General features: G+C 46.3%; 1 protein-coding gene across 1 annotated transcript in view; it reads left to right on the top strand.

The window, feature by feature from the left end:
- Positions 1-14,522, top strand: part of Tmem163 (transmembrane protein 163) — a 228,778-nt gene extending 214,256 nt beyond the window's left edge. Inside the window, exons 6-8 of the mRNA XM_013030812.1 lie at positions 5,298-5,409; positions 13,026-13,167; positions 14,375-14,522. Coding sequence (XP_012886266.1) covers positions 5,298-5,409; positions 13,026-13,167; positions 14,375-14,435 — 315 coding nt within the window. The 3' untranslated portion in view covers positions 14,436-14,522. The remainder of the gene's footprint in view (positions 1-5,297; positions 5,410-13,025; positions 13,168-14,374) is intronic.
- The last annotated feature ends 315 nt before the right edge of the window (positions 14,523-14,837 follow it).

The raw sequence follows: 14,837 nt of genomic DNA, 5'->3' as shown, positions 1-14,837 counted from the left end.
TAGACATAAACACTGAGTCCCTACCAGGGGACTATAGGCTGCTGTTCAGGAAAGGCAGGTTTTGCTCAGCATGGGGAGAGCTGCTGTATTCAGGCTTTGCCTGCCTACACCATTCCTGGCAGGTGGTGGAGGAAATGGTCATACTCAGCTCATGTCAAATATCTTGGAGCCGGGGGTGAGTATATGTGTGTGTTTCTTCCACTCCAAGGTGCATTCCAACCTCCAGGTGATCATTAGAACTCCAGTCAGTTCTCTTTTCTTCCCCCTGCCTTCTACTTGCTCGGAAATGACTTTCCTGACTTAGTTGTTCTACGCTATGTCCCAGACTTTTATTTAGAATTGTTGTGGTTGAACATGTGTCCCCTTGAATTCACATGGTAAAATACTAAGGCCCACAATGATAGTGTTAGGTGAGACTTTTGGGAATTGATTAGGTTTGAAGGGCAAAGCCCTGGTGAATGGATTAGTGCCTTTAGAGAAGAGGCCCTAGAAAGTGCCATTGACCTTCTCAACCATGTGAGGACAAGCTAGACAGTGCCATCTGTAAGGCACAAGCGGACCTCTCCAAACACTGACTCTACTTGTACTTGATCTTGCTAGTTCCAGGCTCCAGACTTAATAGAGGTACTTAATAGAGCAGGAAAGTACTTACATACTTAATAGGAACTTAATAGAACAGGAAACATTTGAAGGAAGTCTAGATAAGGGAGTGGAAAGAAATCTGGAGACATTGATGAGACTTAAAGTCAGACATCTGGGCTCTTGCTCTATTGTGATCTCTCTAGGCTTATGTCTTAAGCTGTGTAATTACTGTGGTTTAATTTTTTTTCTCTACCTCAAACTAGTAACTAATATATACATTATGAAAATGTATATAAGCTGAATTATGTCTTAGTAATGGTGCCCTAAAAATCTCTGAGATCTACATTTTTTTATATAGTTCAGTAGATCAATCTTTTAAGGTCTTGAATTAGTTTAAAAAGGCTGTTGCTGCCAGGTGCTCATGCTTATAAACCTAGCTACTTAGGGTTATAAGTGAGACTGGACAAGAAAGTCTGTGAGACTCTTATCTCCAATTAACCACCAGTGGAGCTATGGCTCAAACTGGTAGAGTACTAGCCTTGAGCAAAAAAAAACAAAACAAAAAAACTGAAGGACAATACCCAGGCCCTGAGTTCAAGCCCCACAACACACACACACACACACACACACACACACACACACACACACACACACACACACACGGCTTTTACTATTCCAAGTATAAAGGAGTATACCAGAATTATAGTAGTATTTACCTTTAGCATGTGTTTGACTTTGGCTTTGAATTAGTGGTAATTTCCTGAAACATGTTTGCCCTTTTATCTATTGTTCAATGAAGAGAACAGTAAAAATCAGAGTGCTGATCATAGTGCATCTGAGTATGAAACAAGGAAATGCGCTCCCCTCTTTTTTATGGTTTAGGAACATGCAAAGATGGTTACCAAGCCATAAATGAGGCATCCAGTTACCTTTTACACCTGACCCTCACTGTCTTAGCCTCTGTGACCTGTTAGGAAGTTGGTCTCTTTGCTCTGGAGCTGCCACAGGTCTGGCTCAAGACCTGAGGTAGTCACAGAAGGGCTCCTATTGAAGCTCCTTTTTATTGACATGAAAGAAGAGGTTGAGCAGATGAGGAACTAGGCATCTGTGGCAGCTTTCCTCTTCCAAGGTAGGCCTGCCCATCAGCAAACTCACCTGAGCTACCGCAGTTCCTTTAGGGACCTTCAGGGACTAATGCAGGTGTCTTAGGGGCCAACTTAAACTTGGAAGTATTTAGAAAGAAAATCCTAGGGAAAGTTCCAGCTGAGCTCCATGCACATGGCATAAGGCTGCCTCGGCTAGTACTTCTAATATTTATATTTTTTCTACATTACAATGGGTGACATGGGGTGGGGAGAGTAAGGGAGGAAAGGAAAGAGGAAGAGAGATTGCCTGAGGGTCTCACAGATAGTAAATGGGACTCACTTTGGTGTCTTTTAATCACTGCCTGATGTTTCCACTTATTTCTGTCAGTAGCCCAGCCTTGTCTTCCAGGGTGGACCTCAGGCCATCTACCCTGTGGATGTTTTCTCTAAGATTAAGCTTCTCAGAAGGAGGCTCCCAAATACTTTGCCTCCCCCCCCCCCAAAAAAAAAACCCTGCTGACTCTAGTCTTCTAGTCTTTCTGACATTATTCTTCCCTAAGTGATAAATTCCCCATGTCTCTTTGCCAGAATCTGGCTCTGACATCTGGTGGGAAGTTGGCTTGTGGCAGGTTGGCTGTGTGGTGGAAAGGAAATAAACCAACCTCCCCCCTCCCTCCACCTTGCCTTCAGAAGTGAGCTCCCAGGGGTGGCAGCCAGAGGAGATGACTCCCAAGGTCAAGGGTGGCAACTTGGGGGAAGAGAGGGTCCCTCAGCTCCTTAGAACCTCCAAGGTGGTGAGCACATATGTTTTTCCACCTCTGGAAATCTAGGTCTCAAGTCTGTCAAGGGGAGAGGTTGAATAGAATCAGAAAGAAGGGCTGGGAAGGTGGCTCAGTGGTAGAGCACTTGCCTTGCATGCATGAGGTCCTGGGTTCGATTCCTCAGTACCATATAAGCAGAAAAAAAAGCTGGAAGTGCTGCTGTGGCTCAAGTGGTAGAGTGCTAGCCTTGAGCTGAAGAGCCGAGGGACAGCGCCCAGGCCCAGAGTTCAGGCCCACTGGAACCCCCCTGTCCCCCCCAAAAAAATAGACTCAGAAAGAACACTTGTGGAGAGCAAAGTGAACTCTGAATTAGGGATGTGAGAGTACTTTGTTTACTTGATGGACTACCTTAGTCTCCTAATCTGTGCCTTTTCAAATGCCTTGAGAAAACTAGAATTGTGTTGATATGTAATTCCCTACTGACTGGTCTTATTTTGCTTTGGATTCTATAACAGGATACTAGTGGGAATCCTTCCCTCCTTTCTTTTTCTTCCACAGTTTTGGTTTCAATTTAGGACCTTGTATTTGCTAGGCATGTGCCTTACCATTTGAGCCAGGATCCCCAGTCTTTTTGTTGTAGTGATTTTTTTTAAATAGAGTCTTGCCTTTTGCCTAGGCTAGCCTGGATCATGCTCCTCCCCTATGCTTCTCCCATAGCTGAGGTGAAAGATGCTTACCCCTCTGAGCAGCTTTTTCTTGGTCCAAGTGGGGAGTCTCAAGAACTATTTTCCCAGGCTGACTTCAACTGAGATCCAAACCCTAACGTAGGATTACGGATGTGCTGTTCATTATAGATCTGGAGGCTTGAAAACAAAGATCAAAGGACCAGCAGATTCAGTATCTAGACGGGGTCTACTTCATAGGTGGCTGTCTTCTTGCTGTATCCTATGGGAAGAGACAATGTGATTCTGTGAGTTCTTTTCTATAAGGAAATTCACTGATTTCATTCATTAGCATTCATTACTTCACTGAGATGCAATCACCTCCTTCTCCAAGTACCATTCCACCATTTCATTCAGACCCTATGCTTACTTGATTGTCTGTGCGGGTCATCTCCTGTAATTAGGCTGAATTCCCAATGGGAACTTTGGAAACTTGGGAGTTTTGGGTCCTCCACGGTATTGCTTAGAAGGACTCAGAATTCACCAAGAGAACTGGTTTGGATCAGCCTGACTGATAATTTGAAAAATAAATTATAAATTTAAAATAATGGTAAACTTATAGGAGAGTAATGAAGCTAGTACACTCATTTTCGTATACCTTTCATCAAACTGCCCTCCATTACTCTATCTCCATAACCAGACCCTTTTATCCATACTGAGTTCACAGCACTTTATTAACAAAACTATAGACTCTGTTTTGATTTCCCCAGTATTTCTACTGATGACTTTTTCCTGTTTCTGGATCTGGTATAGGATACCACATTTACATTTAGCTGTCACCTCTTCTCCACCCTCCAATCTGTGGCAGTTTGTTGGTTATTCTTTGTCTTCCATGACCTTGACGAGTTGTGGTCAGGTGTTTTGGAGCATGTCCCTCAGTTTGGTTTTATCTGATGTTTTTTCATGATTAAATGGAGTTTATAGATCTGGAGGCAGAACACCATGTATGCATATTGTCCTTGTCATATGATACAACAGGCCATTGACATCACAATACAAATGTGATATTAACCTTGATCATCTGGCTAGGTTGTATTTATATACTCTTTTCTCCTTTCCATGTTCTATTTTATTTGTTTGCTTGCTTTAAGTCAACCCAGTCCAGCCCTTACTCAAGGAAAGACAGTATGTTGAGAGTATTGATTCCCCCTTTTACTCCCCCCCGTCCTGAAGGAAGAAATACCAAAGAATTTGTGAATGTACGTTGTTTAAATCACCAGCACCATCAATCTGTATTTGTGAGGAGCTATTTTGCCATGATGCAGATATCTGTTTCCATGGAGGTGATTCTTCAAATGATTCTGTTCAGTTTGAAGCCCAGAGAAACAGGCTGTCTCCTTCTTCCCAGCTCCTGTCACTAAGGTTAGTGAATTTATTAAGATGCTGAAGGAGGATCCTGCCTCTGTGGATATATGATGCCATCTTGGATTTCTGCTGGCGGCTGCATTTTAATCCTGGAGAACCTGGAGTCTGTGTCTCAGGGGAATGAGGTGTGGGAGTTCAGTGGGCCTGATGTCAGAGATAGCGGTGCTGGCTTTCTTTGCAGATGTGACTCACTTGCTTGCAAACCTAAGGTAACAACCTACAGGAAGTGTTAAGATCACGTCAATAGCAGACTGTATTTTTAGATGCCATTTTTTTTTCACCTTGAAGGCTATATTTGAAATCTCAATTGTGTGACTTAGGGGGGAAAATAGAATTTTAAGTAGCTCCAGCCATAACTGACCCTGTGGCTAGCTACTTCAGTTGTCTCTGTGTGTGATGTGGTTCTTGGTCAAGTGCTAGGATCCAAAGTTCTCAACTGCTTTGTGAATTATTTGTGGGAAACTAATAGATACCATGTTTTACTATTCAGACTGACTTTGTTATCAATCAGTGATTGCTTATTTTAGCAGAATGGCTTGACAGTGAATCTCCTACAAGGAAAGGAAAAAAATATGTAGTGGTTTTGTAAGTAAATATAAATCTGATACCTGTTTCTGATCATCTTTTCTAAATCATATATAAATAAAAGCAGGTAGCACACCCCAACCTGGTGGCAGCACATCTGACTAATTATTAATCATAGCTGACTGACCTTTAAGGCAAGTGGTTTACAGATGCTGCTGCTGAAGCAGGAGGTAAACTGTTGAAATTTTCTCTTCTAGGATGATTTCCTGTTCAGTGTCTCCATTTTAAGTGGGATCCTGTGCAGCATCTTGGCAGTTCTGAAGTTTATGCTCGGGAAGGTTTTGACCAGCAGAGCACTCATAACCGATGGTGAGTAAGGGCTGTGTGGGCCTGACCTTGGGGCTCAGTTTTTGGGCCACTTTTAGCTACTTTGTGTTGCAATAGAGCTGAACAATTTAGAATTCATCTATCCCAACCTGTTTAACGTGTTTTATGATCTCAGGGTACAGGGTACAGGTATTCTTGAGTTTAATAAACTCTTCTTGAAGCCCCTTTTTGGAAGTAGAGTGTTGGCTCAAGTGGTTAGAGAGCCAGCCTTCAGTAAAAGAGCCAAGCAAGAGGTCCTGAGCTTAAATCCCACTATACACAGACACACAGACAGACACACACAGACACACACAGACACACACAGACACACACACACACACACACACACGGCAAGCTCTTGAGGCTGCCCCTTTAACCCTCGACTCCCTAATGGAGGCTCAGGAGTCCCAGCTTCTTCATAATGAAGTACAAAGGGCTCCCTAGAATCTCAGATTTCATGCAGATTGTTCCAAATAAAAGGTAAGTGCCTTTTCTGGACTTTGCAAATGCTTCCTATAATTCTCCATGTTTCCTTTCCTGAACGCTTAGTGAGCAGTTCACATTGGAGTTCGATTACCAGGCTGAAGTTGCCAGGTGACTGCCTGCTCTGGGGGAGCCATCCCTGTGTTCTCTGCTCAAAACTCAAACCAAGCAGAAAAGTGCTTACATAGGCCTTTGGCCTGACCACATAAGGTGTGTGAATGCAGGGAAAGTACAAACTCCAAACTAGAGATCTGGCAAACAGTAGTCAGTGGTTTCGCCATTTTACTTTTATTCATTCCCGAGCATGTGCAGATTCTAAGAATAAAGTAGTGAGAAGTTAAGAGTAGAAGTTTGGAATGTATTGTATAAGATAAGCAGAAATGGTTGGCTGGATGATGATGATGATGATGATGATGATGATGATGATGATTTGTAGCTCAGGTTGGCCTCAAACACAAAATTCTTTCTGTCACAGCCTTCCAAATACAAGGATTACAGGTTAATATTATTTGTTTATTCATTTTATTTATTTATTTATTTATTTATTATGTTGGTTGTGGGGCTCTTGAACTCAGGGCCTGGGCATTACCTTTTTTTTCCACTCAAGGCTAACATACTATCACTTCCACAGCTCCACTTCTGGCTTTTAAATGGAGATGAGTCTCAGGAATTTTTCTTGCCTGGGATGGCTTTGAACTATGGTCCTTAGATCTCAGCCTCCTTAGTAGCAAGGATTACAGGTGTGAGCCACCAGTGCCCAGCACAGAACACATTTCCCCTCCTGAATCTCATTTTCATATGTGAGAAATCTGAAGGCAGAGGGGATGGGTGGCTGGTGGTTGTAGTTTGGACTGGAGAATTGCCATGCAGAGGCCCCTCTTATCCAAATAGTAGAGGTTGGTGAACATAGCACGGGCTGACTCCTCATCCTGCCCCACTCTGTTGCCTTGCTGTGTGAGGAGCTGGGCTGCTGTGGGACAAGGAGCCCAGGTGATGCATCCATGTGGGGACTGAGCCTAGGACTAAGTATCTGCTCCATCCGTGTTCCCACCATTGCCTTCGCTCCCTTACCCCTGCAGCATTGTTGCTCCAGAAGGCAAAAGGAGACCTGCCTGGGGAAAGCATCACCTGGGCCAGTGGATGCAGGTGGGGCTTCCTTTGAACAGGCCTGAAGGGTTCCATGATCTGACATCCTGAATGCAAAACCAGGGGTCCTAGTCTTTAGGCAGTGGCCACTCCTAGTCTGATGTCATCAACTATGGTTGGGGGGGGGTGTTAGTGGATCTGGGCCCCACCGTTGGAGATCTTGGTGTTCTAGACCTCATGGGGGGACCCAGGACTGGGCATTTCACAGCAGTGCCTCAGTCTGTGTGGTGTGCACCGAGGTTTGGTGCTGCTTCCATAGTCACTCAAAACGTCCACGTACAGTGTCACCCAAGGGCCAGTGGATCCTGCTGTGCCCAGCACTCTTGAGCACCGTTGGACAAACAGCTCTCAGAATTAGTTCTCAAGGGGCCACTTGTGGCTGGGCCTGCTGGTTCCATCCACCTTTGTCACACGCCACCTTTCAGCTTTGGCTAAGGAAGCCTTTGGCCCACTTGAAACCAAAGCTGCTTTAAAAAGCAGCAAGGACTGTTGACAGAGTGAAAGAACATTCTCCTCAGATGGAGCCTTCCTGTTCCCTTCTCTGCTTTTAAGCAGCATTAAGGCCCCTCCATGTAGAGCAGGCAGCCAGCCCCAGGCTCATTCCTGGCAAGCTCTTGACACAGCCTTCCTGACACACCCTGGGGGAGGTAGGGATCCTGTTTAGATCAGGTCTTGGGGTGAGTGGTGTTGGGGCTAAGCTTGAGAATAATAAATCAGCAGGGTTTGTGGAGTTCTTCCAGCAGAACCCTTTCCCTTTCAGTGTCTGCTCTGTTGGCTGAGAGGCAGTCTTCCCTGGTCTCCAAAGGGATTGCTGTTTAGGTAAATATTGTGGGATAGATGTATAATTCTTACCAGAGGTGAGCTGAAGAACCAGTGGTTCAGTCTCCTGATGAGGATAAGGAAAATTGAAGACCAGTTACAGCCTGGCTTAGCCTTCTGGCTCTCTTTTGACCACAAAGGCACCACAGAATTAGAGGTGTGTATCAAGCTGACACTAATAGAGTTCCACAGACCTGGGCTGGGTTCCCTTTCCTATCTGGGGCATACCTACAGTTTCAGTTGAGGTGTCTACCTCCTATGATTTTTGTGATCTGGTGTTTTGTAGCATGAAAAGAAAATGCCTACATGTTCCTTGAGTCCTTTATTAGGGATGACTTCATTAGGGGTGTAAACTTCAAGGATGAGCAGGCATGGGCAGATTGTTGGGTTTGGATTTTCCGTCACCATCAAGATCCCTTTCCATCTCTCTGAAGGACTCAGCTGGCCCAGGTATTGGGGCAGAACAGGACAATGACCTGGCTAAATCATGAGTTCCCCATGTCATGTTACTTAAAACATAAGGGGCAGGGCAGGTGTGGCTGGGTGAGCACTGGGCAAGCAGCTCTGCAGCCGGTTCTAGGACCCTGCTGGCTGGCAGAGGCTAGGTGTCCTTGTGTGCTTAGCTGGCTACAGGGAGGAAGGAATGCTTTCCAGAACCATGTGTGTGGGCCCAGAAGTCCAGCTAACCTCCAGACTCATCATGGCCATAGCCTCATCTCTTTGGAGCCTGTGCCAGTGGCTTTTCCTTCACATGATGACTATTCCACACTAATATATTCATTTAGCCTTCACTGAACTTCTAACCTCCTGCCAGATTCCCATCTTTCTATTATATAGGTGCGGGGAGGGGAGGGGAGAGAAATTTATGCTGTTTCTCTAATGAACTAACTTTTGGCTTTTCTATTCATTCATACAACTATCCACAAGTAAGCTATCTGTCACATTCTTGAAACAGAGGAGGGGCAATTACACAGGAGAGTGGGTAGTTGAAGTGAAAATCATCCTCTCCAGGCAGAGGGCGTTCTGCGGCCAGAGTGGAGCAGTGGGCTGGGACTGATCACACAAGGTTAGCTGTTCAGGCCCAGGAGTGTAGATGTTTTACCAAATATTTAAAGAGTCGTCTGAGTATCTGTGGTGGGAAACAGTGGAACGAGAGAAGACTGGAAGTAGGGAGAGGTCTCTTGAGAACTGGGGCAGTACAACGGGGCAGTCCACCCTGTGCCGGGAGAGGAGGGAAGGTGTTGGGAGGAGGACAGATGGCCACGGGGTTTGAAGTGAGAGGGAGATGGACTGAGCATTGTTTCATAGAGGCTGCAGGTCCTGCTTTTCAGTGTGTTACCCAGCAGGGGCCTCTTCTAGGAGTGGGCGTGTCTCAGGAAAACAGAAGACAGTAATTACAGCCTCCTGCTAATTGTATTGTCTGGGATCTGGGCTTTATTCATTCATTGGTTCCTGAGTAATATCTAATTGCCTCCTCTTTGTTCTTCCTTCCCTTTGGAAGGAAGGCTGATGGGGTGGGATTAGGGGAGCCCTACTTGTCATTAATGTTGGGGGTTCTCAATGGGGACAGCTGTGGAATGCACACCTTTTGACATTCCACAGACCCTCTAAGCCAGGCAGTTTCTACAAGGAGATAGGAAGCAAGTTAAGCAGCTGTTTCTCCTGCAGAAGGAAGGATGAGACTCCAGGATCATCTGGTGAGTGGCAGATCCTAAGGTGCAGCCCTGTGGGACCTGATTTGTTATAAGTGTGCCTTTGTAGCCAGGGACAACAGCAGGTAGAAGGTGGCAAGGGCCACCTTTAAGACTTGCTTTCATGCTGCCCAGTTGTGGTGCTTTGACATTGTTAACATGCATGTACTCTCAGGACTAGGATGAAATGCAAGCTTTGTGATACTCAAAGTAAAATAGCTTTGTGCTACAAAGAAATACTGCAAATCAAATGTAGGAAGAACGGGACAGGCACTGGGCCAGGGCCCAGCTTTAGTGCTCTGATGTCCAGAACCAGTCTGGATTCGAGGACCTCGCTCTGCTACAGTTCTGAAATACTCTGAGTTTTCAAACATCTAAACATATCAGATATTCCGCATAAAATGAATGCACTTAATTATGCACAGTAGGGTGGCATCTCCTACTTTGGATGATCATCAGAGCCTGGTATGCTGTGATTGGTTGATGGGGCTGGGATGGTGCCCTTAGTGGATGATCATCAGAGCCTGGTATGCTGTGATTGATTGGTTGATGGGGCTGGGATGGTGCCCTTGGCTGGGCCTCAGCCTCCTCCTGCCTGTGGGATGATTGGCCAGGAAGGCTATAAAGCTCTGAGGAAGGCAGCAGCTAAGACCTGACCCTAGTTCCCAGCTGCTCTAGCATTCTCATGCAGGCTTCTAAGAGGTGAAGCCAAATGAGTCAGGTTTTATCATCTGAGAAGGTGTAGGTGGAGGAGGTGAGCATGCCTCAAATCCTAGGGAGGAGCTGTGAATCATTCAGGGAACCTGCTCAGGGCTGACTTTGGTGCTGGCAGCCCAGGCCTTCTGTGGTGGAGCAGAGTGGACCTCTAGTGGCTGGCTGGGGGAAACCTCAGGCTCTCATATCTACCTACCACTGGAAATGTATCAGGGCTGCTGGTCCAGGCAAGACTTGCTGGACTTCAGGGCCACCACCCACACCTTTCCTTCCTCTCCATCTGGTAATTCAATAATTAATGTAGGGACCATCTGAGCCCATGATACATGTGAGGCCCTCTTCTGTGACATGAAATACAGCAAGGAAAGGGAACAAGTTCCTGTCTGTGAAAGAGATGATACAACAGAAACAGCAAAAGTAACCTGTTAGGTAGAGAGCCCACGGGCTTCATAGAGAAAAGCAGAGCCTCCTTGTGGCCTTCCGGTATACGGGGGCCATGAGTAGAGAGATGTTTGAGGAGTGCTAGGGGCCTGAGCTGTGGGCTAGGTGGTAGGCAGGAAGCCTGGGAAGACCCTGGAGGAAGAGGTAAGTTCAAGGGCCCCTGTGGGATAGCGTGCAGCTGTTGAGTGGCTGAAAGGTAGTAGGGGAGGGATGTGGTATAAGATACATGAAGGAAGAGTTTGCATAAACTCTGGTGGCTTTGGGCACTTGTCCAACACTCTGGCTGCTGGGGGGGGGTGGGGGTGGAATGTGGGTTTAAGGAGAAGTAGACAGAAATAGAAGGTGAAGAGGCTGGCTCAAGGGTCCAGGAGTGGTGGCGTGGATAGGTTGGGAAGTTGGGGTGGGGGGCCTCATAAGAGGTAACAGATCTTCAGAATTCCTTAGACTTTAAGTCCTAAGAAATCTAATAGCCTATCCTGGGCTCCTAGATTTTTGGTCTTGGCAACTGACCACATGGTAACCAGCACTGAGCTGGCTGCTGGAGGGTGAGATGTTGAGTTGTAGGAATTGATTTCTGTGTTGTGTACATTTTGAATGAATCTGAGGAGAAAAGTGGGGCCCAAAGATAGATGTTTGAGAGATTTTTCTCCTGGGGTGGGAGAATACAGATAATGCAGATATAGCCCAAAGGGCCAACCGAAAGCCACCTGGATGGGGATGTGCAGAAAAAGCCAACAAAGAACTGCTGGAAGAACTTTCCAGAAAGAGATCACCTCTATCAGGCAGTGTATCACAGATGACCTTGAGAGGGGCCTTGGGGAAGAAGCAGCCTGAGTGGAAGGGGTGGAAACACTAAAGACATCTCTCTGGCAGTTTTATGAGGAACAGTGGCAGCTGGGTCAAGGAGGGATGCGATGGGAGAGGGCAAGATGGGAGTATATCGCACTAGGAAGGATCTAGATATGTAAGGTTTGCCTTATACTAGGACAAAGAAGACTAGAGTAGCTGCTGTTACAGGTGAGTGGTGTTATTGGGGAGAGGAAGAATTCGTGTCCTCTGACAATCAACTGCAAATTGGAGGAGAGGAGAGGGGGAGGGGATGATGGTGTCCATCCCAGGGACACAGTCCTAGAGACATCCTTCCAGACCTCAGGATCATGTTCTCACTGAGGAATAGCCCCTAGTTGTCCTCTCCCCCTTGGTCCTCAGAGTTGGGCTGTACCCCACTTGCTTCCTCTTCGCCTGCATTCCACATAGAATAGCCCTGTCTTTTCGGGGGATTGAGCTCAATATTCCTGCTTGGAACAGAGCCAGGGTGTTGAGTTCAGCACAGGCAATGGCTCTGTTATACCCAGCACAGCAGTCCCAGGATTGATACCAGGCCTGGTGCTAAGTGGGGCTTGTCCCTGTGTGGACCTGGCACTACCCCCAGAGCCACTGTAATGTGGAAGCAGGTGGGAAGCCTGTGGCACAGGGAAGACTCACAAGCCATCCTAAGCCAGCCTTTAGACCTGTGAAAAAACTTAGGTAAAACAGAAATGTGAAGTGTAAGTTGTGGAGATCAGAGGAGGCCACACAAAGGGGAGATGGTGATCACTCTGTGTGTGTGTGTGTGTGTGTGTGCGCGTGCGTGCACGCGCATGTGCCAGTATTGGGGCCATCAGATAGTTATTGGAGATTTGTCTGCTCAGGCTGGCTTCAAACCTTGATTTTCAGATCTCAGCCTCTGAGTAGCTAGGGTTATAGGTGTGAGCTACCTGTGTCCAGTATTGCTGCTTCCTCCCCCTCCCTCACCTCTACCCCTATTTCTAGCTAGGTAGCTAATTCAGAGCTTTGTGTTGCTTTTATGGAGAGGGAGGGAAAAATGTTCTGACTTGAGCTTAGAGGAGACTCAAGAGGGAATGGAAACAGGCCCTCAAGCTAGATAACTGGTTTATTTACTTCCCTCTGCTTAGTTTTCTTATTGGTTAACATTGATGATAATTTGGCCAGCTCAGAGCATGGCCCAGTGACCACTGAACAGATTTGAGTCATTACCATGAACTGGGTGCTGTTTTGGGCTCTGGAATTCAACCAGAAACCAAACTCTTCCTACTCAAAGTTTTTGTTCTAATGGTATGCGTGAAGACCCACAGTGAACCCCACATGTGCTCTGTTATGGGGCTGTAAGTGCTTAGAAAACAGAGGGTGTAGAGATTGACAGCTCTACTTAGGGAAATCCTTGGTGGCTGTCACCCATGAGAGCATCCAGGCAACTTTCAGTGACATTTGAGTAGCAAAGATCACTGGGCATTGCCATGTAGCTTCTCTCTGCTTCTTCTGCAGGGTTTAACTCCCTTGTGGGCGGTGTGATGGGCTTCTCCATTCTTCTGAGCGCTGAAGTATTCAAGCACAATGCAGCAGTCTGGTACCTGGATGGCAGCATAGGTGTGCTGATCGGACTCACCATCTTTGCCTATGGGGTCAAGTAGGTTCCGATTTATTCTTTGCTACTCCATCTCCTTCTTCAGCCAAAAATGACAGGATCTTGGGAGTCACAGATTGTCCCCATGTGATTCCAGAGCTTTGTCCTGTCAGGTGTCTGATGGAAGCCCCTGGCTGCAGCCTTCCTTTTAGTGGATAAGGGACTTGAGGGCTTTGAGTCTTCTCTGTAATGGGGGTGTACATGATGCTCCAGGCTAGCATCCTTGAGTGTTTTTCTCACCTGTCAAGTTCTCTGCTTGCCACCTACTTCATGTAGGCAATGCTACCTTGAATTTGGGAGCCAGTAACACCACTGACCAGAGCTCAGGCCCTAGCTTTAGAGAACATTTTTTCTTTTTTGGAAAAATAACTAGACAGAAGGACCGTACTAAGGCACAACCAGTACTCTCATTGAAAAAGGGTTACAGTGGCGTGCTGGCTCTGGATGGAGTGTCCAGGCTGGAGTCAGCCTTTGAAAGAACCATTCCTGCAAGACACCAGCTGAGCTTTTCAATGTTAAGGTGCTTTCTGATTCCCAATAGGCAGTGGTGACCAGACTCAAAAACCACGGAGGGTTACAAGTGTGGGTAAGGATGCAGAGGGATGCTCATGCACACCTGGTGGGAATGCACGTGGTGCTGCTGCTTTGAAAAAGAACTTGGCAGTTCCTCCAAATATTGAGTTACCATTTGGCCCAGCAATAGTGCTCCTTGGCATGCACTACTCCAGAGAAACAGAACAAACACCATGACAAAACTTGCATAGGAATGTTCACAGCAGCATTGTCCATTAGCTGATGGATAAATGTGGTATGCCCAAGCAGTTGACTATTCGCAATGAAGAATGAAGGACTAATAAACACTACTATAGAGATGAACTTACTGTAACATGCCAAAGGAAAGAATCTAGATACAAAAGGCCCCCTAAATGCACACTTCACTTTATATAAAAAGTTCCCAGAACACATCTATAGAGACGAGAGAAATTGACTGCTAAAGCTTCCCCTGCTAAGGGGCGTAATTACTTTTTGGGATCAAAAATGGTTCTGGAATTAATAGGGACGATCACACATATTCCTGAGAGTACTAATGAACTGCCCACTTCTCAAGGGTGAATGTTATGGTATCTGAATTCTCTTAGGAAACAAGACATTTCCTCTGAGCTCCCTCCAGGGTCTGTGCTGAGTGGCCATGTCCATTTTCCCTTTGCAGACTCCTCATTGACATGGTGCCAAGGGTCCGGCAGACACGTCACTACGAGATGTTTGAGTGAAGGCGGCTGGAGGGGCGGGAGCAGGTGGCTCCTCCTGAAGACTGACAAGGTGACACCAGGTTTCCCTGTAGGCAGACGGTGCCAATATTTAACTGAACATCCCATTTCCTTTTTTGGAAGTTTTCTTTCATACATTTTTGTCGTTAAATGATGAGGTCTGCTCAGTGGGCAGATCTTTCCCGTACCCTCACTGTTGTCCCTGTCAAACACAGTAAGACCATGCCCAGAGCAGGGGTCATGCTTCCTCATCCTGGGTGGGAACTGACATCATCTATTGTCTGCAGTAGAACAGTCCTTGAGGGCAGGGTAAGAATCTCTGCTTGGTAGAAAGCCCTTCTGCGGTGCTCCTAGCCTGAAACAGTAACTGGCCAGGTCCACCTCTTAGTTTTTTTCTGGCAGTTT

The sequence above is a fragment of the Dipodomys ordii genome, unplaced genomic scaffold (assembly GCF_000151885.1).
Source record: "Dipodomys ordii isolate 6190 unplaced genomic scaffold, Dord_2.0 Scaffold133, whole genome shotgun sequence".
NCBI lineage: Eukaryota > Metazoa > Chordata > Mammalia > Rodentia > Heteromyidae > Dipodomys > Dipodomys ordii.
The sequence above is the reverse complement of the archived record's forward strand: the minus strand, read 5'-3'. Positions and strand labels throughout refer to the sequence as shown.